The following is a 23,541-nucleotide window of genomic DNA, read 5'->3' as shown; positions in this document are numbered from 1 at the left end:
GGGACTGAAAGCAGAGGAAATGAGAGAAAGACAAGACCTTTCAAAACTAGGGCAGGGGAACAGGCGGAGCGAGCGGTATGAACAGCAGTCAGTGTTTCCCCATCAGCCAAGGATGTGCCGGCTAGGACGGAGATCATTTTTCAAATGCCCCTGCCTTACCTAACCCTGGTCAGCTGGGAAAGACATCGGGCACCCCCAGTTAGTTGTCCACATTCTTAGGCCACTCAAAGACATGCTCACTGCTGACTGCCAGCTCAGGCAGGGTTGGTTCACCAATTCAAACAATTCAGCCCTCGGGCCCCACAAAATCCCTTGGGACAAGAAGCGGTCCCACTTGGCCAGTGCTTTGGCCTCCAACCTCAGGGTCCTCATGCAGGACCCTTGTCCCTATCCCAGGAATACTGGATCTCAAGCTTCTGGCAGCATTTCCAAGGTGATGAGGCAGCTCCAATCCCAATTCAGGGAAACTCAAAACCACAGTGACGATATATGTATGGGTGGACCTGGAGGCCCAGCAAAAAAGCACTGAGCTGAACTGGCCTCTCCACTTAGAAAACCTCTTCTCTTCCTCACTACTTTACTAATTATAACAAATTTGGGTTCACACATTCCTCTTTCAAATCATTCACACTCTTCACTGAATTCCTGTTTTTCTCCTAACACCTGCTTCTTTTTAATTTCCAGTTGAGCTGACTCTATGCAGAGTAAATGGATGTTTGACTGGGTGGAAAGATGGAAGAAAAAAGGACAGGAATGAGATAGTTAGGGAGAGAGCTAGGCTTGCTGAGGAACCAACTGAAGGGGGTACAGGCAGAGGGTAACATAAGAGGAGCCCTGGAAGGGCTCTCGGGAAGTTAGGAGGGGGTCCAGGCAGGCAGCGACAGGGTTCTGTATGTGAAAGCTGCCCATCCTGCTGGGCGCAAGTACGTCCTCGGGTAGCTCAGCCCCACTCTAAACTGTCCACATCCTCCCACACATCACCCATTCCCTCCAGCCTTCTGCCTGGAGAGGCAAAGAGATAATAGTTTGAGAGTATATCCTGTAAGTCGTTCCCCAGTAGAAAAAAAAAATACGGAATCGTCTCTGGCTTCAGACAGATAGAAGACAACAAGGGCATTTTTCAATCTATTTCGGCAGATTGCCAAGACGGGGCCGAAAGAACAAGCACCCTGACCAGTCCTTGGTCTGAAGGTCTCTCTCTTCTTACAAGCTGCTGCCATTCCCACTTCTAGTTTTCTTTGGAGTCTCCCAAATTTTAAGTGATTGCTGGGAAAAAGACAAGACACATGGATAACAGATTCCAGCCCCAAAACATGTTCTGTGTTTAACAACAAATGTGACTGCAGCGGACTTTTATTGTCACCACTTGTACTTAGTTGCAAAACTTTCTGGTAAACTCACCGAAAGTGAAAATTAAAAAGTAAGCTCAAACAGACTGAAGTGTATTCAGCTGTACAAATGAATAAAAAATAGTGCTTGTCCTACAAAAGGCTACGCTCCTTCCCCCATGACTCACCCAATATCTGGGCCTGATTCATGGGCAAGAGCACCTGGATCTTCCGGTTTCCGGTTGAAAAACATGCTTCCAGAGCCAGGACAGGCGCCCCGCAGCCCAAACGCACATTTCCCACATGCTTGTGGCCTCTCATCCCAAAACATTTTTTATGGATGAAGATATGAGGTTAATTTTAACTCAGGTCCACTGAAATTCGTTCTAACTGCTTTAATAACTATGACAACAGCAATGTGGTAAGAGCCCGGTGTGACTTCGCGTAACTTTTAGTTAGACATGACCAGTATTTCCAGAGGGCGGGCCCATCTGTATTCATGAGCCACCTGGCCTGTCTCTGAGACTGCAAAACCATCTAATGGCACAGCTCCCTCCTGCACAGTACGTAACAAGAACATGCTGACAATTATGTGACAACAGGGCACCCAAATCAAGGGAGGGTTTCATATCAAGAAAACTGGGGGTTTTAAGCCTGAGAGCAGTTGATCTGAGCCGCCATCAGAACTGAGCGGCTGCTACCATTTCCCCCACGTGTTCAATCAAAACCAGAAAGCAAGCCAAGTTGCTCTTACGCACGATGCCTCATCAGCCTTCCTGAGATGCCCCCGCTGAGCACATTCACATCAGGGCGTCCCATTGTGCCAGTATCCAGGGCGCTCAAGGGCTCGGTGCAATTAAGAGCCCTTTTCAGTTTTTCTAAGATGAGCAAGACCAACCAAAGGAAGGGGTGGGGCGGGGTGGTTGAAAGGGTGAGGGTGATGAATCAGCCGGCAGAGGCAGCTTGGTTCATTTCCATATGAATTCACAGGCGGAGGGATGCGAAGCAAGCTCCAGAGAAAGGTTTATCAGAAGACTCTTACAACGCTGAAAAGATAAATACGGACTGACTGCTCCACGCACGCACGTTCTGCATCAGCCCATTCTGGCGGGATTCCTCAAAGCTGGCTCCAACTCTTCCTAAGTGAACTTTCATTCTCTCTCTCTCTCCCCCCTACCTCTCCCTCCCTTTCTCCCTTCTGAAGGATACCCAGAGTAAAACAAAGCGAGAAATAGTTTAAGACACAGGGAAACTGCCACCACCAGAGTGTGCTGTAAAATAATAGGGAGAGAATTTTATTTTGAACATATGTATACGAAGTAATACATGTATATGATCTAAGATCGGTCTCAAACAGAAGACCATAAAGTTAAAGGGGGAAAAAAGTTCCCTCCCTCCACTCACTTTTAACTCCCCAGGAGTCACCATGGTTAAAAAGTTCATAGGTAACTTTCCAAAAATGTTAGAGCTATGTATTAGCACATACATGCTTTTGTACAAATGATATTATATATACCCACTTAGCAACAGATCATAACTATCTTTTCAAGCCAGTACCTATAAATATGACCTCATCATTTTTCGAGCTGCGTAGCATCCATTAGTACAGCTATTTATGCTATATTTAACTGGTGCTTTCATTGGGTATTTTTATTTCCAGATTTTTACTTTACAAAACAATACCACGAATAACAGCTATCTTTGTTTAACCGTGTGCGAATGTCCACGCGATGGACTGTCAACAGCAAAGCTGCGGAGTGAGTCGATTTCATTTAGATCCCGTATTTAGGCTACTCCACCTTTAAAAGAATTTCAGACTGCTGAACAGAGCCAAAGTGATTGCTGAGGAAGCAGAGGAGCTATTTTGATCACAAGGGATACCATTCTGGGGCAACCACTTCCCGTGGGCTCGCTTGTATCTCAGCCAAGAGAAAAACGTAGATCTTTACTGAATGCTGGCACAGTTCCCTTCAGGCAGAGATTCCTCAAAACTCATCAGTTTCTGTGCCCTTAGTCCAGCTTGATTTATTAAATTCTAAATCAAGAAGATGAACAAGCCTTCAATCGGAGAAGTGTAGTTAACTATGAGCACAGAGATGACATCGTTATTAGATTAGGAAAATAGTGTCCAGAGGTCTCACGAGAGAAAATGGGACAGTAGAACTTGCTGAGTCTTGGCAAAGCATTAAGTTCCATCTTCAATAATCTGTGTGTTTCACTCTGACTGCAATGTCTAGAGTTCCCTATTTTCCATTCCTAATCTGCTGGATCTGTTTGGGTATCTGCCTAGCCTCCTCATAGAGTTGAGTGTTTATTTGAAATACAGCCCTTGCTCTCAGCCCCAGATTTATCTCACATGACATAATTCTGGGTTTCCCTAGATTCCACATGCTGCTGCCTGTGTCCAGTGCCTGAGACGACTGTTCACCTGGGGGTGATGTTCAGAAATTTCTATCTACCACAATCAAGGGGCGGGGTGTCCTAACCAAATGACAGGAAACGCTTTATGATGGAGAAAAAAGCACCAGATTATCACTTCCGGAAGACAATGGTCCTTAGCATAATATAACTAAAATGCTTAGAGCAGCACCTGGTATATAACAAGTGCCCTATAAATGTCAGTTGCCAATGTTTTCATCTGATTCCTTTTCACCAGGCCACCTTCTAGTCTGGTCACTGGCTTCCCTTACAGATTTTAGTGTAGGGGAGAGACTGCACTGACCCATCAAGTGTGCGGCACACCAGGTGGCTCCATGCATTACAAGGCGGTCTCTTATGAATTTGGTTAGTGTCAGTAAAATCCCCTATGATGGTTAATTTTATGTGTCAATTTGGCTGGACCATGGTACCCAGATATGTAGTCAAACATTCTTGATGTTTCTGTGAAGATGTTTGTAAATGAGATTAATATTGAAATTGGTACATTTGAAGTAAAGCAGATTACCCTCCATACACAATGTGACTGGACCTTATTCAATCACTCGAAGGCTTTAATGGAACAAAGACTGACTTCCTCTGAACGAGAAGAAATTTTGCCAGCTGACTGACTTTGAATTTGAACAGTGATTCTTCCCTGATTCTCTAGCCAACCAGCCTCCTCCATCAGATTTTAGATTCACCAAGCCTCCACAATTGTGTGAGCCAATTCCTGCAAATAAACATCTCTCCATGACAGATGATACATAGATAGATAGATAGATAGATAGATAGATAGATAGATAGATAGATAGATCGGTCTTGTTGGTTTTTCTTAGAACCCTACTACATCCCTTAAGTTCAAATTGTTCTGAGAAAATCAAGTTCAGAAGCCTGCAAAGCTGATCATCAGGTCTTGGGCAGAAGTGACATCACCCACAGTACTGCAAGTCTGTGAGCTTTGCATGAACAACCAACCAGTTCCCTTGGGGACATGTCCATCACACTGACCTAAGAACAGCTGTGAAACTAGAAGTGAGTCTTTACTGTGACGAAAGTAGAAATTCTAACTTAATGGCAACCATTTAGTTCTCATACTGAGTTGTTCTTCCTGGGGTAGCCAGGAAGAACAAAAAATAATTTCCTACATTGTTGACACCAAATTAACAAGACTAAGAAATACTAGCCTTTCAGGTGTATGAAGAACTGACAACACTCTAATTCCAAATCGAACCTACTTGATTTAGCATTAGACACATCAATTACTAATAAAATGAACCAATTAATACCTACATCAGGCAGAATTTGAATTTTGGTTGTAACAAATCCTCAAATATAGGAGAATATCTTTGACAAATATATTTGAATAACCTAGACACCTTTGAAAAAACAATTAAAAGTTGGAGCTTCCTTAAGAAAGAAATAAGTTGGACAGCATCTTACATCTTTTCTATAAGCTTATTTTACCACCTGATTGTTACTCTTCACATTTAAATTAAAAGACAAAGAAAATCACTTGCCCTAAATTCTCAGATCCATGTAGCTTTCCATCACTACTCCACAGCCAAGGGCACTGAACCTGAGTCAAAAGCCTATTTCTGCTTGAGTGCTATAAAGAAAGGTCACTTAAAATCTTTGTGTGCGTGTATTTTCTCTCTAACAAACGGTTCACCTACATCAAAAGACTACTGTGAGAAGCCAGGTCATGTACGTAGGAGGATGCCTGACCGGATGATAGGCAGGCATTTCCAACGATCTCATTTGTTCTAGGAAAAACCAAAGCCAACAATGAGGTAGGTTACTAAAAGCTTAACTTGGTATTAATCTCTGGTGTATCAAACTTATAAGTGGTCAACTTTAATTTCAAAAAATTACAACTTTTGAAGCACCTTTATGGTTTCGGTTTCTTCTCAGGACCAAATGGCTTGCACAAGTTCCAGAAAAACAAATAGAAAGATATAATTCCTATCAGCGAAGTACCCTGCGCATGCTTGCCAACATTTATGTGCCTTCCTTCTGGAAATTTCCACCATCGCGAGCACAAAAACTCAGGAAGCTCAGAGGTGCAGCAGTATGTTGCTGTGACAGTGACATTCTGGATCTGGAGAAAGTTGGCCAGCGTCCTGCCCTTCTTCCCCAGATACTGCATTTTCTGGAGGTCCCCAACTTGTTGTCCATCCTCTTTATTTCACTGACCTGTCAGTACTCTCAAGGTACATTAACTTCTGGCTTTCGTGTACTTTTGGGGGGCAAAGGGGAAGGAGGCCAATGAGGACAGAGTCTAAAGTACAGTAAAAAGGAAGAAGCATGGCCATTACACTCTAGTAGTACATGGATGCCTAGAAAAAGAGTAGAACCCAGGTACAAAAAGCTCCCCCATGTTCTGTCCTCTCCATGTCCCTTCCATGGCTAAGCAACTCAGAGGGAGGCCCGGCCAGACATCAGCCTCGTCTAGGTTTATATCCCTATACTGATATTCAGTGGTGGTGCCCACCCACAGTCTCAACTGTATCTACTCTATATAGTAGTGAAAACTGATGAATTTGGAGCTATCGGCTGTTTTATTGACCAATGTGGAGGTTAAGAAAGTGACATAGCTATTCAGTGTCACCCTGCTAGAACACGACTAGAACACAGAGGTATGACTCCTATCCGCAAATCCATATAATCCCAAAGCCCATGTTTCTCACCACCTCGCTTCTTACTAAATAGCTAATGATCTCCCCCTGCCTACATCAAGTTTTTCAATGTTTATTGTCTCAACTCTACATGTAGATAGTTCTGACGTGCTACCTATGTAGTAAGAAACTTTAATACCAGTATCTCTGTGTGCGTGTGTGTGTGTGTGTGTGTGTGTGTGTGTGTGTGTATCAAACAGAATACCTCCTGGTGTGGTATAATGGATTTCCATACCCAGACTGGTACCTGGGGTGTTAAAAATTCCTAAAGCACCAGCATCTGAAGCACGTTACCTGCAGTGCCCAACACAGGTTGACACTAAACAAACAGCAAAGTCACTCTGTAATTCAGCCAACACAGGGTAATGGTCAATAAGTACACACACAGAGTTTCCACGTGCGGCAGAAAGTCAATATGTATTTGGTAACTTTCTCTTTGGCCAAGAAGATTCCATTGAGGCCTTTCCTACAGTCACCAGAGAGCCTGGGGCAGAGTTTCGTCACATGGGGTTCCAAGTCATGCGGACCGAGCTATGAACTCAGTTCTCCCTCTCATTTCTTCCAAGGCCTGGTACAGAAAACTGAAAGCCTCTATTCTTATGTGTCAAAATGCATCCTTCGCAGGGTCACTGTGAGGATTCGCATGTGTCAGGAGAACATGCAGCAAGCTGCTTAGCACAGAGCATAAAGACAAATACCGTTACCTAAAAAACAGATGGTAAGATCACTGGATTCTCAGATCCTAATAAACATTTTTATCCTCTCCCCTGCTAACCCAGTCACTAGCAAAGCGAAATAGAATGATTGCATTCAACAATCCAGATCATCTGGACCCCAGAGAAAAGGGCCTTTGGAGGGACCCAGAATTATCTCGAGAACTGTTTCACTTTCCCCTGTTATTTTGTTCCATCATGCTTGGTGGGAAAACTTGCAGTCCTATGTCTTACAGTAGCCAGTGTTCACTCATGTGCAGAGAAACCGGATGCAGGCCTCGTCCAGTGCGTGAAGACCTGAGACAGAGCAATGCAGAGCTGAGCTGGAATGCCTTGTCTGAGTCCCGTGGCTGGTACGTGATCAATTCAAACGTCTCTCCCCCTTTTCCACCTCCTCCAACTGAACCTTCCAGGCAACTCCGTTTCATCCCTTCTTTCTGTACTAGGGATATGACAGGCTAGCTGTCTAACGCATGCACTGCAAACAGCCCCTGGGATGTCTGCTGCTGTTTTAAACATGTGAGAGCAACTGTTTACAATGCCTGGCTACACTCCCCCAGGAGGGAGTCCCGACACACAGAAAAGCAAACTGTAAACTATAAACCAGGAACATTGTATGTTTTTGCCTCTGTGGTTTTAAAAAATAATAACACTTGCCTGTTCCCCAGAGTATGATTTTCACAGGCTCACTCCAGCCACACAAACATCTGGCATTTACGTGGACCCGGTATTCCTCAGTGGCACCGAGGCAGGCACTTGTCATGAGAACTACATACATTTCTGAGCATGTAATGATTTAATAATTTTTTAATAAAAAACATAGAATTTCTATCACTGATTATGCCAAATAAACATCACCTATCCTGAATGAAAATGGTGCTTAAACATGTTGATGAGAATGATTTAATTTGCAGCACTTGCTTTCTTAATCAAGAATGTAAAAGTCTTTTTCAGCAGAGTAAAAATGTTGTCTCCTAAAGGCACTGTTACCCAACCCTCAGAAGGGACACCAATTGACAGAGGTCAGAGGACACTAACCAAAGTGAAGGAGCAAGATGAAATATCTTGGAGCCAATAAAACAGAAGACCGGAGCAGGAGTCATAATGGGCTGTGATCGCCATGGAAAAGCATAACTTGGGAAAGGTGTTTTATGTTCCAACTGGGAACACCGCCTGAAACATGGGCACGCTCCTCAAACCAAACAGTTCTCGTTCTCATGAGGTGAGAATGCCTTTCCCATCACCGGCATCGACAAGTCACAGAAACGGGCTTTGGACAGACTTTGCTCATGCATTTTTTAATCTACATGGAATCACACACAATATCCTTCAGGGTGCTCATTATATATTATGTCTCTGGATTCACAAAGCCCAGATTCAAATCCAGGCTCCACACTTTCAGCTTTCGCCTTGGACAAACTGCTTCAAATAGAAACAATAATGGTACCTATGTCCTGGGTTGTGAGAGGGCATACATAGTAAACACATGTAAAGTGGTTGAACAGTATGTGGCACTGTTTTCATTATTATTAAAATTTTGGAGGACAAGATAGATCATTATAATTAAAATTACTTATGCAAATAAATAAAGAAGGTGCGGTGATATTTCATGAACCACCACGAAGCTCCCTAGAACAGAATGTCTTATGTGAAGTACAACTAGTTTAATGAGAAGGATAAGGATTTAGTGCCATGATTTTGAGGTTGCTTACCATTGCCTAGTCAAACATAAGGCATTTCATGACATCATCCAAAGACAAATGCAATAACTTTTCCACTACTTAGAGGTCTGCAAATGCATCCCTTCTGCTAAAAGTCCATTAGCTTTCAAAGCTCGTGTAAATGAAAAGTGGATTTTCTTAGATTTAAATAATGTTCCTCTTTACATTTTCTGACACTGCAAGTTACTTTAAGTTCATGTCTCTGCTTTATTATCCAGTTCTCGTTATGTCTTCTTTTCTGATTTTTTTTTTCAATTTAAGAGGAAAAAAACCCTGCAAATTTAGCCTTAACTATTTGTAGCTCTTCCTCCGCCAGCTTCAGATTCAATAAGAAAATATATACAAATAGTACACACATTGTTCTGAAATTCTTTTTCATTTTTCAGAGAACTCTAAATATGGGTGTTCCTGGGTCTTTCCATGCTATTGCTACTCAAGAAAAAACATCATGTCCAGTTTTCCTTAATACCTTGTTTGAGCTTTTAAAGTGTCATGCAAAAATACCCAGGGTTTCTTGTTCCTTTAGTGGACAGAATTTTTGTTTTAAAACTAAAAGCCTCTGTTTTATTAAAATGTGGACCAATTTCATCCTGCGTGAAAAAGGAAATAAGCAAAATTCATAGATATGAACCATTCATATTTAAAACACCCCTCACTAGCTCCCGCTCCTACCTTCTAAAGTTACAGCGAGTTCGCTTTTCAATCACACTGGACATAGTAACAATAAATAGTAGTAATCTTTCTTGTAAATGTTCCTTATAGATCAGTAGCCTGCAAACAGATTTTGTTCAGTTGACAAGTTTTTTTTTAACATGAGTTATCACTTAAAAACCTGGATATTTAATATGGAAATTTGGATTTTCAGCTTCTCTTAAAAATCAAAAGTTCTGGCGCTTCCAGATCCACGTTCTCAGCATGGCAAACAGCCCTCTGGAGCTCAGCAGCTGCTCCCCTTAAACAAGGTATGAGCTTCCAATGCTATTCAGTTCTGTACCCTGAAGCGCTTTTCCTAGGCTCCTCCAAGGAAGCTCTGTGACAATTCCATTTGAAATGCACACACTCCCTGGTCGCGCTGTTGCAGGAAGCGACACCCAATGGAGGAATCTGGATGCTCAAACAACTTTTTCAGAGAAAGGATTTATGAGCCAGTGTGCAGCATGTGGGGCTGAACAGCACCAAAACACAAGTCCGCCTTGGTTAGATTTCTTACAGTTTACATTCCTCTGCAGTGTCCGCGCAAGGGGCGCGTGATTCCTTTGTCTGAAGTTCTACATGCACTTTGTGAGTCAGGATGGGAGGGGGAGTTCCAGGTGGGGGCTGCACCCAGACCACTGGTCCTATCTATTTACAGATCCTTTATCTTATAGGTGTTCCAAGAGTTTCCAGAAGGCCATTCAGAGATCTATAGGGCGTGGTTAATCTATAACTGCTGAGTCGGTCATTTCTGCAAGCCCTTCCCTCTGCATTTTTTCAGATGCCTCCTCTCCTCTCTTAAAGCCTGAGAAAAACCTACCGAAGGTCATAGAGTATGCATGAACAGCTACTGCAGCATTGTTTCTAATAGCAAAAAACCTGAATCAACATAACAATCCATAGGGGCTAGTTGATCAAATGATGGTAAATCCATCCAAGAGAATACTAGAGGGCTCCCAAAAGCAAAAAGGTAAGTCTAAACATACTGAAATGAAAAACTGTCCGAAGTACATTATTAAGTGGGGGAAAAAAGCAAGGTGCAGAATAGTACGTAATGAATAGATCCAATAATATACGTTTTATATGCATCTCGAATTTGGGGAAGAAAATATAAGAAACTTTTTAAAACCATGTGTACATAATATATATGTTACAACCCACATACATTTAACACAATTATATATAAAATATGTATATCCTTTGTGTATATTTTTTTGTACTTAAAAAAAGAAAGCACTATGGACAGAGATAATTCAAATCATTTCATGTATTATCATCACATCTATCTACCATTTATTTGATTGTCTGCCTTGGTTACAGAGTTCTTCCAGAGATAAGCTTGACTTCATGTCTTAGGCAAAGAGTTCAGCAGGGTTATGCTCGGCTCTTCCCATCAAAGGGAAAACGAGGTCATGTACTCCTGTCCATAGGCTCAGGAAGGGCAGCCAGGGCATTGTTCCTCACTGGAGCAGGCTTTAGGATGTGCTTTAAGTGTCATCGGTCAAGGAGGAAACTGTGCTAGGGACACGGGAAGCCAGGGACAGGGCAGAGCACAGCTGCCAGTGGGATTCTGTGCCCCTGACTTACACCCTATGAGGGGTACAAAGCCCAGACTTCCCCCAGGGCCTCGAGAAGCAAAGGTAAGTGTTAGTCCTTCACCCAAACCGGGATCCCACCTCCACACCCACCTCTAACCCACAAGGGCACCCAAGCCACAGAAGAATAAAAGAACCAGGACCAACCCATAGCATTTTTAAAAGTTACCACTTCCTGTTCACCTCCTACTAAAGCTTCTTTTCTTTTTTTGGGGGGGTGGGGGGGAGGCATGGAAAAGATAGTTAGCAATTAATTAGTAATAAAGAAAAAACCTAGACAAGGAACAGACAACACTCTACAGGACCCTTCTCCAACACAGACACACAGACACACAGACACACACACACCCACACCCTCCCTCTTCTCTCTCTCTCTCTCTCTCTCTCTCTCTCTCTCTCTCTCTCTTATGTTTCTTTTGAGAGCCAGAGCCTGAGGTTTAAATATCCCTACTCTTCTCAAGTACTGTAAGACACAAAAAAACTTATAGTGTATATTTAATATGGTATCTATGTTTCATACAGTTGTCTACTCAGGGCTAACTGGTGATCTCAGAAGTCAGAAAGAAAACCTAGACTGGAAAATGATATCCATAATATTATATTATATTGTGTTATATGTAGTACTGTAATACTACTTTTGAAATAAAGGAGAAAACATGATCCTCTTTGCTATTTTCTCTTAAATTATTAAGTCCTTATTTCAATATTCTAGCATTCCCATACCAATAATTTGGATTAAGAGTTCATGAAGAGTGGTTTCAAGCCTTATCACAAAAATCATCTCAAATATAGTGATACGCTGCTATCTGATCAACAGGCATAATTTAAGAAGCTATAAACAGGTAAAATAAAACGAAAAAAACAACAACAATAAAAATGAAGTCAGGCCCCACTAATTCAGAATTAATGAAAATGCAAAGTACCCTCCAACCTTCAGAATGAATCTTCTAACTGTGGCTTGCTAAACTACTGGAAAGACTACAGAGGGACTGGCTAAGTCTTCGAGGACGATAAAGTATCTTCACGATCTTCAACAACAGCACCGCCTTGCTGTTTCTGTATTATTGTAATTTGGATCATTAAAGTAATAATTAGAAATTAGGCTTATCTGTTTAGTCAAGCAGGTCTACCAGGACCAGCTACAATTAACGGCTGCTAAAATATCTGCCCTTCATTTCAAACATCTCATCCTTCATTCTTTTCTTTATCATAAGCGGGCCTTCTCGGTCATTGCTGTTTTCTAACAGACATGTCACCTGCACACAGCAAAATCTCAAAAGGCGCTTACCTCTGAATCTGTGGCCTGCTGATTACGAACGACTATCAGATTGTACAGGATTCTGTCATCGTCCGCCTCCGTGTGAGACACATCATGAGGCATGCTCCACAAATTCTTCTCATCATCCCTTGCCAGAGTTGCTCCAAATGAAGAATACGGATTGCTATCTCTATGATATAAAACAAAGGGGGCGTAAGGGTTTTATAATACATATATTATATAGTACATACCATATCTATTAGCATAATATAAATTAAAAATGTTATATAATATATAATGTAATGCACAACTATGTTTCTATAAAAGGTCTGTATTGTCTTTAATAATTAAGCATAGTACAATAAAACAATTTAAAACCACTTTAAAAACAACAGAGAAGAGATGTAATCGGTCACCTGAGCAGAGGCAATTTTACTGTGTTAAAAGTGAAATATAGCACTGACTACCCTGGCAGCTAGTTAAAACAAAACAAAAAAAGAAATCCATAAGGACTATTGCTCACATGATTAAAAGAAAAACAATTACCATGAAGAGATGAACTTTTTACTGGCTCTGAATTCAAGGAAGCATGGTAAATTTAAAGTACATAATATCTATCGAATTCCTTAAAACATGAAAATTAAGCGGTAAATATGAATATCCAAGGAGTTTCAATTAATATTGCGGGATGTCAAGAATTTCAGTAGCCTCTTTTTGTATGCTGGTTTTATGATTTACCCTTCGTAAGGTGATATCCATCCGTGGGCCTACGGAGGAGATGAGCAACAGAGTGTCGCACCTGGGACATGCTTGTGCACAGCCTGGCTAACTTCCGTGGGGCCGGACAAACAGGGTCACTCTGGGGCCCTTCCCTTCATCTAATAATATGTTTGAAGCACCGACTCCACGCTAATCGCAGCGCTCAATAAAACTTTGAGCAGCACAGGCATGGTACCTGTCCCTGGACCTCACCGGAGTCCAGGGAAGGAAACACATTTACGAATGACTCTGTATTTATGGTAAGTGTTATAAAGGGGGAACTCAGGGAGCCTCGAGATCTAGTGGGGGCAGGCATCAGACAGGCACTGTGAAGAGGGGGTGCTTGAGCTTTACGCTGAAAGAGAAGAACAGAGGTCCAGGCAAAGGGAACAACACACTCGAAGGCCCTGCGGTGGGAGGAAGCAGGGTGTCCATGCGCTGAAGAAAGGGAACATTGGCCAGAGAGTAAAAGAGAAGCTGGGGTCAGACCCACATGGCTTCGTAGGCTGTGTTTCCTAACATTATTTAGAAATAGGGTTTTTATTCCTAACAGCAAGGTACGATGTGGAAGGGTTTTAAATTTTAAGCAGGTCTGCGAAGTGACGTGAACAGTGTTACACCTTTAAAGATCTCTCTGGCTAAAGTGTGGCAGATGCTTGAGAGGGGTCGAGAGTGGTTTTGGGGGACTCATTAAAATGCAACTGAGTTAACTCAGGGGAGACATGATAGGTATCAGGATTAGAATGATGCTGTGGAGCTGAAGAAAAGTATGCTATTCAAAAACATGAAGAAGGCAGAAGCTCTCTGGCTTTCCACCTGGATGATGAGTGATGCCATTTTCTTAGACAGCTAGAATGCCCCACAGCCATGGGGTGGCAAACACACCTGCAGGTGTGACACGAGGAATAGCAAATGAGGACAAGCCGAAGACGCCCAGCGCCCAGGAAGGAGGGATACGAGTAATCGACAGGTGGGCTGAAGGTAACCGAAGATTTAAACAAACATGAGAAACTCAGAAGTTGGCCGTAAGGAAATCTTACAACAGGAAGCAAAGTTCCAGTCTCCAAATCGGGGTTCGACAGCAGGAACCCTCCCAGCAGGGGAGGGGCTCCAGCACTAAGATGAGGGGGTACAGGTCAGGCTACCAGTCAAGGACTCGGACTTGGGAGAGCCAACCAGTGAACCAAGGAGTGAAAATGGGGGCAACTGGGGATGGGATCTTGGAACCCAGGCCCACGGGAGGCCAGCTACCTGAATCAGGCAGAGGATGCCAAACGGCGCTCCTGAAATCCCTCCAGCTGCAGTCCAGAAGTGGAGGCTCTGGGACATGACAGAGGGATTCAGAGCTACAGGGAAAGGAGTAACTTCCTGGGAACCAGACACAGCTCAGCCCTACCATTCTCAGAACCACTCCGTTTTCCAAGTCTGCTTGACACTGCCTAGGCTAAAACAGAGCCCCACAGCCTGGCTCTTCTTAAGAATGATGAGCCAATGACAGGTGAGGCAAATGATGCCTTGGTGCCATTCCCATCTAGGCTTTAATGAGCATGTCAATTAATTCATTCATTCCGTTATTTGCCTATTTAACCAACATAGAATGAATGCCTGTTGCAGACTGGGTGCTGGGCTGGGTGCCTTGGAGTCTCAAAAATAAATAAGACATTGTCCCTGCCCTTAGTGTGACGATAATGCAATGAGATAAGTGAAAAAAAAAAAATTGTTTAAGTATAATCAGAATGTCATGGGAGCAAAGGAGTGACAAATTGCATGTGATGATAAGAAGGAAGTTCAAGAAAGGTTTCATGGAGGCAACGACATCTAACCCAGACCCGAGAAATACACAGCTTTTCACCAAGGAGAGGAGCAAAGGGAAAAGCATTCCCGGCAGACGGAACAGCACAGGCGCGGTAGGGGGGCTTAAAGTGCCCTCGGGTTGAGGAATCCCAAGTGTCCCTGCAGGGCTCCGCCACACGGTGGACGAATGCAGGGGGGCAAATGCAGGCCGCGAAGAAGAAAAAATGATTTGGGGTCAGGCTGAGGACAGTGCTGAGTTCGGGCTTTATTCTATGTACTGTGATAAGTTATTGAGGGGATTTTAGAGAAATAACCATGTGAAGAAGGAACAGGAGGATGGCTTAGGAGGCTGTCACAAAACGGTAGGAGTGGTCTTCGCGTCCTGCTCTTTAAAGTCCTAGTGCCCGTGCCTGGGGGCCGCTCTTGGGGAGGAGTGCAGCAGAAGCTGGGCCGGGCTCCCCCAGAGAGAGAAAGAAGCCCACAAACCACCAAAACCAGAACAGCTGCTCTATGTAAACTCGCTGCTTAGAGCTACATGGAGATTTCTTCAGGGCAGAGGAAAGGTGGAGTTTCACTGCTAAAAAAATACATATGTAACGCTGAACATTTTGGAATACTGGTTTACGTGAGAGCGAGCAGGGTGTGGGCTAGGGAAATAGTGGGAATGGAAATGAGAGGGCGGATTCCAGCAGCATCTGAGAGGGGTAAGCGGAGGCCCTGTGGCTGGTGACCGGCGGCACAGAGGCACCAGGAAAGGGGTCAAGGCTGACCTGTGAAGGGCATGCCTTGAACTGAGGCATCACAGGGGAAAGCAAGGCTGACTCGTGAGCCTGCAGGACGTTCAGGGAGAGGTGAGGATCTAGGCTGAGGACCGAGGGCAGGGCCGCAGATCAGGACCCGAGGGAGCCACGGGATCAGAGGGAGAGTGATGACAGACCTCAGGGGTATCGCTAGACCTAAGGAGCAGGTGCGACAGGGAGCTGGAGAGAGCAGGTAAGGGCCAAGGCAGAGGGAACGCAGAGGCTCCCACACTCCACCCCTCCTGTTACACCACCACCTGAGGTTGTAAGGGTGGGTTACACTGTCCCGCTCTGCAGCCAGGGACGAGACTATGAAGTCGCTTGACCTCTCCCGGGCCAGGCAGCCAGCTGACATCCTCCCGGCACAAGTGCCTGATGGAGCATCTCTAAGCAGCCACATGTCATCAGACTTGATATCCACATGCTGTGACAGAGATGCACCCACAAACAGTGGCTCAGATAATGACTACATGTGTGACGGGCAAAGTACCCGGGGGGTTCTCCTCCAGGCATCCAGACGCCAGGTGCACAGTCTTCAAGCTGTGACCGTGGCTGCCAACACCGCAGTACATATACACCTCTCAGGCCACGAAACCCTAGCACTTTCCTGAAGCCAGCCTTTAAATTTTCCCCAAATTTGTTTCATTTGTATAAGTCTTGTGTCTTCAACAAGTTGATAAGTTCTTGTAGGGCAGGAATCGCAAACCAATATTTCCTTTAAAACCCATATCACCCAGCAGGGTCAGGCACAGAGCAGTTACGTGAAAAGTACTTGATGTAGGAAGCAAACTGAGCTGGACCTCAATCTGCTAATGAAAATCCCAGACATGACTCACTATTACCACTTTTTAAAAATCTCTCTAAAGCGGAAGGTTTGGAAATAAGCCAGTATTTACCTGAATAATCGGTAATAACATTTGGTCCTGAATAACCTAGATACTTTTTATTTAATAATCCACCATTCTTCTATGTGTTTTGAAATTAAGATAGCCACCGCCCTGGCCAGTCCCCCTACCCTCCTCTCACGTCTCCCCCCCAACACACACACAAACACACACACACACACACACACACACACGTGCACAACTCCAGTCCCTATAAAACACTAGCTACTCTTCCTTAACCTACAAACGTGAATGAAGATGCACAGGTCACCACCAGCCTGTTTAGAAGTGCTCAGGTCTCCAGACAGCAGTCAGCTCCCTATTCTCTCCTCATCTGGTCCTGTCCTAATTAGGAGAAGCATTCCCGGTCGTCTCAGGAGCCTCAGACTCTGCCTAGTCACTGAGGCCCAGGGGACAGTATAAACAGGGAAGAGAACCGCAGCCTCCTGCCTCTGGGTGAGCAAGGTCTGTCACCAGCGCTGTGTGCCTGGGGCTCCTGCCACCTCCCGGGCAGGGTCCAGTCCACTCCGCAGCGTTGGCCCCTCCGCTCTGCTCCGTGGCCTCTTCCAGCCTGGACCTCATTCCCGCCAAGTTCTTCTCATTGATTAGAATTACAAGTCAGGTTTCTTTGGGGCATAGAAAAAGATGGATTCTGTTGCTAAATAAATCATTAAATTACTAATTTTATCAAAATCCTGGTCAAGATGAACGTGAATGCGGGTGAGAGCTCATTCAGACAGAAGATGTGGCTGCCTCACCGGACCCGGGGACAGGCACTGGCTTGCACGTCCCTGCTCCTCATAGATCCTGCACCAGCGCCCAGGCAAGGCCGCAGCCCACTCTGCTTTAAAACTTGAAACCCTTAGGGTGGAGAGACCAGAACAAAGAAAAGCCTAAAGCAAACTGGAGAAGCAGCTTGGGAACCTCCAAGCACCTGAGACTGTGAAGGATCCTGGGGCCTGAGTAAAAAGAATTCAGTGCAAAGGCCCTGAGGTCCGGGAGGAGGCCACAGAGGGAAGGAGGGGGTCGCTGAATCCCAAGCTTCGCTCTCTCTCCCATCCCCACATAATGATTTCTAAAAGGTACTGAAGGAAGTGAGAAGCTGTTTTGCCCTTGGCCACCATCTGCTGATGATAAATATTTTATTAACCTCAGGCATTTAAGAGGTGGCTCTGAAGTTATATTAGAAATTCAAGCTGCTTTTACTCCCAAAAGGGTAGGATGAGATGAGTCCCAGATTCCACCCCCAACCCCACCTGGGGACACGAGACCAAATTGCTGGGGAGCTTATCTTTCAATATTATCTACAGCTAAAGAGAGACAGCGGACTGAAACACTGGCCCCTCCTTGCCCAGGGGCTGAGGTGCAAAGTGCTACGCAGCAGACAGCCGCTTACAAGAGTTTCCTCACTACCAACAAGGACCTAGTGTAAAAGACTTGAGAAAGCCCCACAGAATACCCTGCACACAAGGCCGGCTGCTGATGTCATCAGTTCCAGTGACTTTACTGCTCTCCCCACAGACAGGTCACGTGTCAGGGATCACTGGTCTAAGATCCAAGCTCTGAAACAGTGAAAAGATATAATCTCCAGTAACCAGCAACCGAAACAGAAAACTGACCTCAAAAGGCTGTTTGGTGCCCTCCTCTGTCTCCCTAACCTTTCCTTCCTTCCTTCCCTCCCTCCCTCCCTCTCTTCCTTCCTTCCTTCCTTCCTTCCTTCCTTCCTTCCTTCCTTCCTTCCTTCCTTCCTTCCTTCTTCCTTCTTTCCTTCCCTCTCTCCCCCTTCCTTCCTTCCCTCTCTCTCCCTTCCTTCCTTCTTTCTTCATTCCCTTCAAGACAGATACTCTGGCTGCCTTCTCCTACCTAGTTAATCCAATGTAACCCCAAATTTAAACACTGTTCTGCAGATTCTGGGACTTTTCTCAGCATTTAACCCCCTAGGCTCACGACTTCCTTCAACACCACAGGTATGACTTGGCTCAGTGTGCAGGAGGGAAGAGACCAGGTACCTCGTTTCTGGCGCCACCCTTGCATGTGCCCCTACACTTCTTCCGCCCCCACGGCTGAAACGGAGCCCTGTGTGATCATGTGTCACTCGCTGCTTTAAGTGCCTTAAAGGCTTGAAGACGGTTCTGACAAGAACCCTGAGAAGCAGGTGGGGAAGCAGTATTCTTCTCTCTTCCACTGGGGCTCAGGGAGACTAGACTCAGCCCTAGGTCTCTCTGTTTACATTCACTCCTGGTCACTTCATCCGGTCTCATGGCTTCGAACCCCATCCGCATGAGGTAGTGTTCCTACATCCGTACCTGTATCCCTAGCTCACAGCTCTCTCACGAATTCCAGACTCCTCTATCTACCTGCCTTAGTCTCATCTCCACATGTATGTCTAACAGATGCCCAAGCTCAGTACGGTCAACGCCAAGTACCTGAGCTTGCCGCCAAACCTCCCCCCAGCAGCGCCCCCACGGAGAGGGTGGAAGGGAGCCTCATCCTTCGGGCCTCTCAGGCTCAAACCCTTCAAGTCACCCTTGGTGCTCTCATCCCCTACATCCAATATGTCAGAAAGTCCTACTGGTAACACATGTTTTAAAAATCCGCCTCTACCACTACGACCCAAGCCAGGGAGGGCATCAGTGTCCTGCGTAAGAATTCCTGCAACAGTGATTTTCACTGACCCACCTCTTGCTACCAGTGCCTCCTCCCATTCTATTCTTACTACAACAGCCAAAGTGATCTTTTTAATATGTAAATCAGATCACGGCACCCCCCCCCCAAACTCCAAATCCCCCCAGGGGCTCCCATTTAACTTAGAGTATCAGCCAAAGTCCTAGCGTGGTCTCTGAGGCCCCTCGTGACACTCCAGCCACTCTGGCCTCTCTGCTGTCCCCTGAACCCACGAGTCACACTCCCCTCTCAGGCCCTCGCTCTGGCTGACCCTTCTCGCCTAGATATCCACATGCCTCACTCCCTTCCCTCCTTCAAATCTTTGTAACTCCATGAGGCCTACCCTGACCTATGCGCTTAAAACTGTGAGCATGCTCCCCTACCCCGTTCTTCCTTTTCTTTTTCCTACACACTTACGTATCTTCTAATTACTTATTATGTTGACCGTTCTGTGGTTCCCCTCACCCCGCTACCATTAAAGCCCCATGAGAACAGGATCTGTATCTATTTTGCTCAGGGATATATCTCAAGTGCTTAGAATGGGGCCTGGCACTTAGTAGATGCTCAGTAAATATTTGCGAACGCATGAACTTTTGTTTCCCCAGTTCAAAGTGCTGTGGACGGTAGAAATGGGGATGAATCCCTGCCTCCAGACTCATAGACAAAACCCCGAACATTTTGAGTTCTTTAAATTTACGAAGGTGAGGCTCTCAGTATGGTGGGAGGAAACAGACAATATGCATGCATGTTTATGTCAAGCGGTGCTCAGGGTTCTGGAGAAAAATACACGGTGAATACGGCACAGAGGGAGGGCGTGGGGGGCACTGCTTTGAAGAGGGCAGCCATAGAAGGCCTCTCCAACAAAACCACCCTGAGACTTGCATAAAGGGAGGGAGTCGAGTCGCCCACTTTATTTCCTGCGCAGAGGAAGAACCTTCTCAGCAGGCAGGGCAGGAAGTGCCAAGGCTCTGAGACAGGCTCATGCCTGGTGCATCTGAGGACCCAGGCGAAGGCCAGCGTGGCTGGGGGCCGAACAACTTCGCCTTATGCGCCGACTTTAAAATCTAAACCATGAGGAATAGCCCCAAACTGGAAAGCACCCAGAAGTCCACCAACGGTAGGGTGAACAAAATGAAGCAGTGAGAACCGCAACCAAGCCCCACGCAGCAACTTGGACTGATCTCTCAAAGTTCGATCCCATTTGTGTAATGGGCAAAAATAAGGTACATAGTTCAGAGGCATGCAGAGATGGTAAGCTATGAAGAAAAGCAAGGAAATGACTGTCACATGGTCTAGATATGAACGGGGGTGAGAAACGTGGGGCTGCCAACAGCTCCCTCTTGCCCTGGGTGGTGGCTATAGTCATCTGCACTTTCTGGTTGTTCTTTATACGGTACGTATTTTTGTATGTGTTTAATCTCTGATAGCATACGCACCAATACAGCTGTTCAAAAGTTAAGGAAAAAAAATAAGTGAGAAGCAAATCAGTAAACGCTTATCACGTGTCAAACAACACAGGGGTTCATTAGATACATACTGTCTCACCAGAATTATTTCCAAAAACAAGCACAATAGAGTGCGCAGTATATAACTGGCACAAAACAAATATTTATCTACCAGACTAAAGAGGATTTCAAACACTAACAGAATAAACTGTTTTGCCCAACATTTACACAGAATTTACTTTTTAAACAAATGTGTAGTGATAAGATCACCTGAAGATATCTAGAGAATAAAACGTTCCAGGAAACCTAGATCACATGATATAGACAAGAAAGAAATTTCACCTTCCTGGGAACTTCCGATTTTACTAAGACTGACTAATGCAAGTCATGAAAGGGGGAAAGGGATGCTGTAGGTTGCATGGGAAACCTTTAAAAGTCATCCTTACATGAATTTTGAGAGGCTGACATCTCGGTAAAGCACTTAGCTCGTATTCATTGGAGCCGAGGCCCTGTTCTGGGAACAGCACCCATGACCCTCCTCTTCCTTCTCCTCTGTCCTTCAAGAACATTGAAGTACAAGCTTTGGAATGGATTCCTGGAGCAGCCAGGAGCTCCTTCCTGTAGCAGGAATCCTCTGTGCCTCTGCAGTCACTTCCTGTGAATCACCTTCCGCCCCAGGGCTACAAGCTTTGTAAACGGCAGGTTCTGCAAGATGCCATGGGTGACTTGTGTAAGCACAGGGAACCCAGCAGCATATAATGGGAAAAGAGTCAGGCCATCTGGGCCCTGATCTGAGCTGTCTCACTGACACTAACATGTTAGCCAACATTTTTTTAAAGCCCTTCCTAGGGCAGAAGACAATTTGATCTACTCAGAGGTCATATGAGTCCATGCTGTTAAATGAAAAACTCTACAGGTAAAAGATTATTGTCCTTCTAGGTTTCATGATTCTCTTTTAAGTGTCTCAAATCCACCATCCTTCTTTCCCACTGACACCTGGTTTTACCAGCAATCATACAGAAAAGTGGGACTAGTTTTTCTCAACCCCAGGCTGTCACGTTTCAGGGCAAGTCTCATATTTCAAACACAATTTCTAGCACAGACCAAGTAAGCAGCTAGCCACGGGCCTCCCTCCCTGCATACGAGGAGGCCACTGCTCTTTCCATGGCTCTGAAATATAAACAGATTTGAATCCCAGCTCTGCCTTCTGTGCCTCTGAGCAAGCTACTGAAGCTCCTGTGCCTCAGTTTCTTCATCTGTCACGGTGGGATAGAGACGTAATTACAGTCTATCCTCATTATTCCCAGATTCTGCATCTGCAAATTCGCCCACTTGCTAAAATTGATCTGTTATCCTGAAATCAACACTCATGGTACTGTCCGCAGTGCTTGAGGCCCGCGTTCCCGGCTGAGGTCCACCAGCGGGGCGATGCTCTCTGCCTCCTTGACTCGGCTTTCATCCTGAAAACAAGTGTCCTTTGGGTGGTCTATTTAGTGCCACATTTTTTGCACTTTGGTGCTTTTTGCTGATTTTGATGTTTAGAATGGCCCCAAGTATAGTGCAGAAGTGGTAAAATACATGTTAGGTAAGCTTCATTCAGGCATGAGCTACAGTGCTCTTGGCCCAAGTTCGATGTTAATGAATCAACAATATTCAATTATACTAATGAATAATAACATATTAAGATCTTAACATATCCGTAATATTTGCTATATACTCATCAATAATATAAATTAACTAAAGTGTCTTTAAGCAGAAACACACATAAAACAAGGTATGTACTGATCAGCCGATGAATCGGCTGACAGGACTCTAACCCTGCCCCCTTGGAGCAATGATTCAGTATTCTCCCCCTCAAGAGTATTTCAGGATTTGCAGTGACTAACAGACTATAACAACTATGAATAACAAGAATCCTGCCTTGTATGCTTATGGTGAGGATTTCATTAATAGATGTGATGCGCTTACGACAGTGCCCAGCACACCATAAGCACTAAGTACAACCCATAAAGGCTAAGAAGAGACGGGGCAAGGAATGAGTGTGTCGCGACTTCGGCCTCCCGCCCCCTTCCGCATGCTGGAAGCAGCAGCACTCAAACTGAGCCATTTCTTCATGGTCAGAGAAATTCCACTCTGGTGTCCACACTCACAGGCTCCTATCGGTTCCTTCTTTTGGGGCATGAAACAACCACCGAGAGCAAACCGAGGTTTTATTTTATTTTTCCCTAATAGGAACTCTGGGCACTGGAGAAAAATAAAACACTGACATCTGTCCTCTGTTGCCTGCCCACAGATGCGCGCAGAAGCTCTGTTATCACGAATGGAGGGCGCAGGTGGGCACTGGGAAGAGCGGGGAGGAAAACGGACTTGAAGCCCCTTATACGGTTCACTACAGTGGCTTAAGAGAGAACCACAAATAAAATATCACCCATGGTTGGTAACCTGCCCCCTTTCTTCTTTTGCTTTTGAACAACTGGGAAGTGGTGGTGCTTATCAGTTATTAACAGCCCAAATCAGGGAGTGAGAATTATATTTCCCTGAAAGAGTTCAAAGGAACTACTGTGAAAGACGCTTTGGTGTGTGACATGTCCACTGCGCTTCTTTCACATTCCGTTTTAGACTCTTCCAGGCCTGACGTCTGTATTGAATGTCGCATGGCAGCAGTCCCTGGGGTGCCAAACGACCCGGGCATCTCTCTGCTTAAAGGTGACTGACTGCAGCTGTGCCTCCCGAATCATATAATCTTCTGGGCCACAACTCACGCTCGGGTGGACTTTTTTATGGCAATAACAAT

The 23,541-nt window shown here is 45.0% G+C and overlaps 1 protein-coding gene across 2 annotated transcripts in view; it reads right to left on the bottom strand.

The window, feature by feature from the left end:
- Positions 1-23,541, bottom strand: part of MREG (melanoregulin) — a 52,061-nt gene that overhangs the window by 22,237 nt on the left and 6,283 nt on the right. Inside the window, exons 1-2 of one of the 2 annotated variants that reach the window (XM_036236938.1) lie at positions 21,194-22,753; positions 12,432-12,591 (exon numbers count right to left, since the gene is read on the bottom strand). In XM_036236938.1, the coding sequence (XP_036092831.1) occupies positions 12,432-12,524 (93 nt within the window). In that variant the 5' untranslated portion in view covers positions 12,525-12,591; positions 21,194-22,753. Of the gene's footprint in view, positions 1-12,431; positions 12,592-21,193; positions 22,754-23,541 lie in introns of those variants that run through there. The other variant, XM_016156805.2, reaches the window with a different exon arrangement.

The sequence above is a fragment of the Rousettus aegyptiacus genome, unplaced genomic scaffold, assembly GCF_014176215.1.
Source record: "Rousettus aegyptiacus isolate mRouAeg1 unplaced genomic scaffold, mRouAeg1.p scaffold_m13_p_2, whole genome shotgun sequence".
NCBI classification, from domain to species: Eukaryota; Metazoa; Chordata; class Mammalia; order Chiroptera; family Pteropodidae; genus Rousettus; species Rousettus aegyptiacus.
This window is presented reverse-complemented; position numbering and strand designations above follow the sequence as displayed.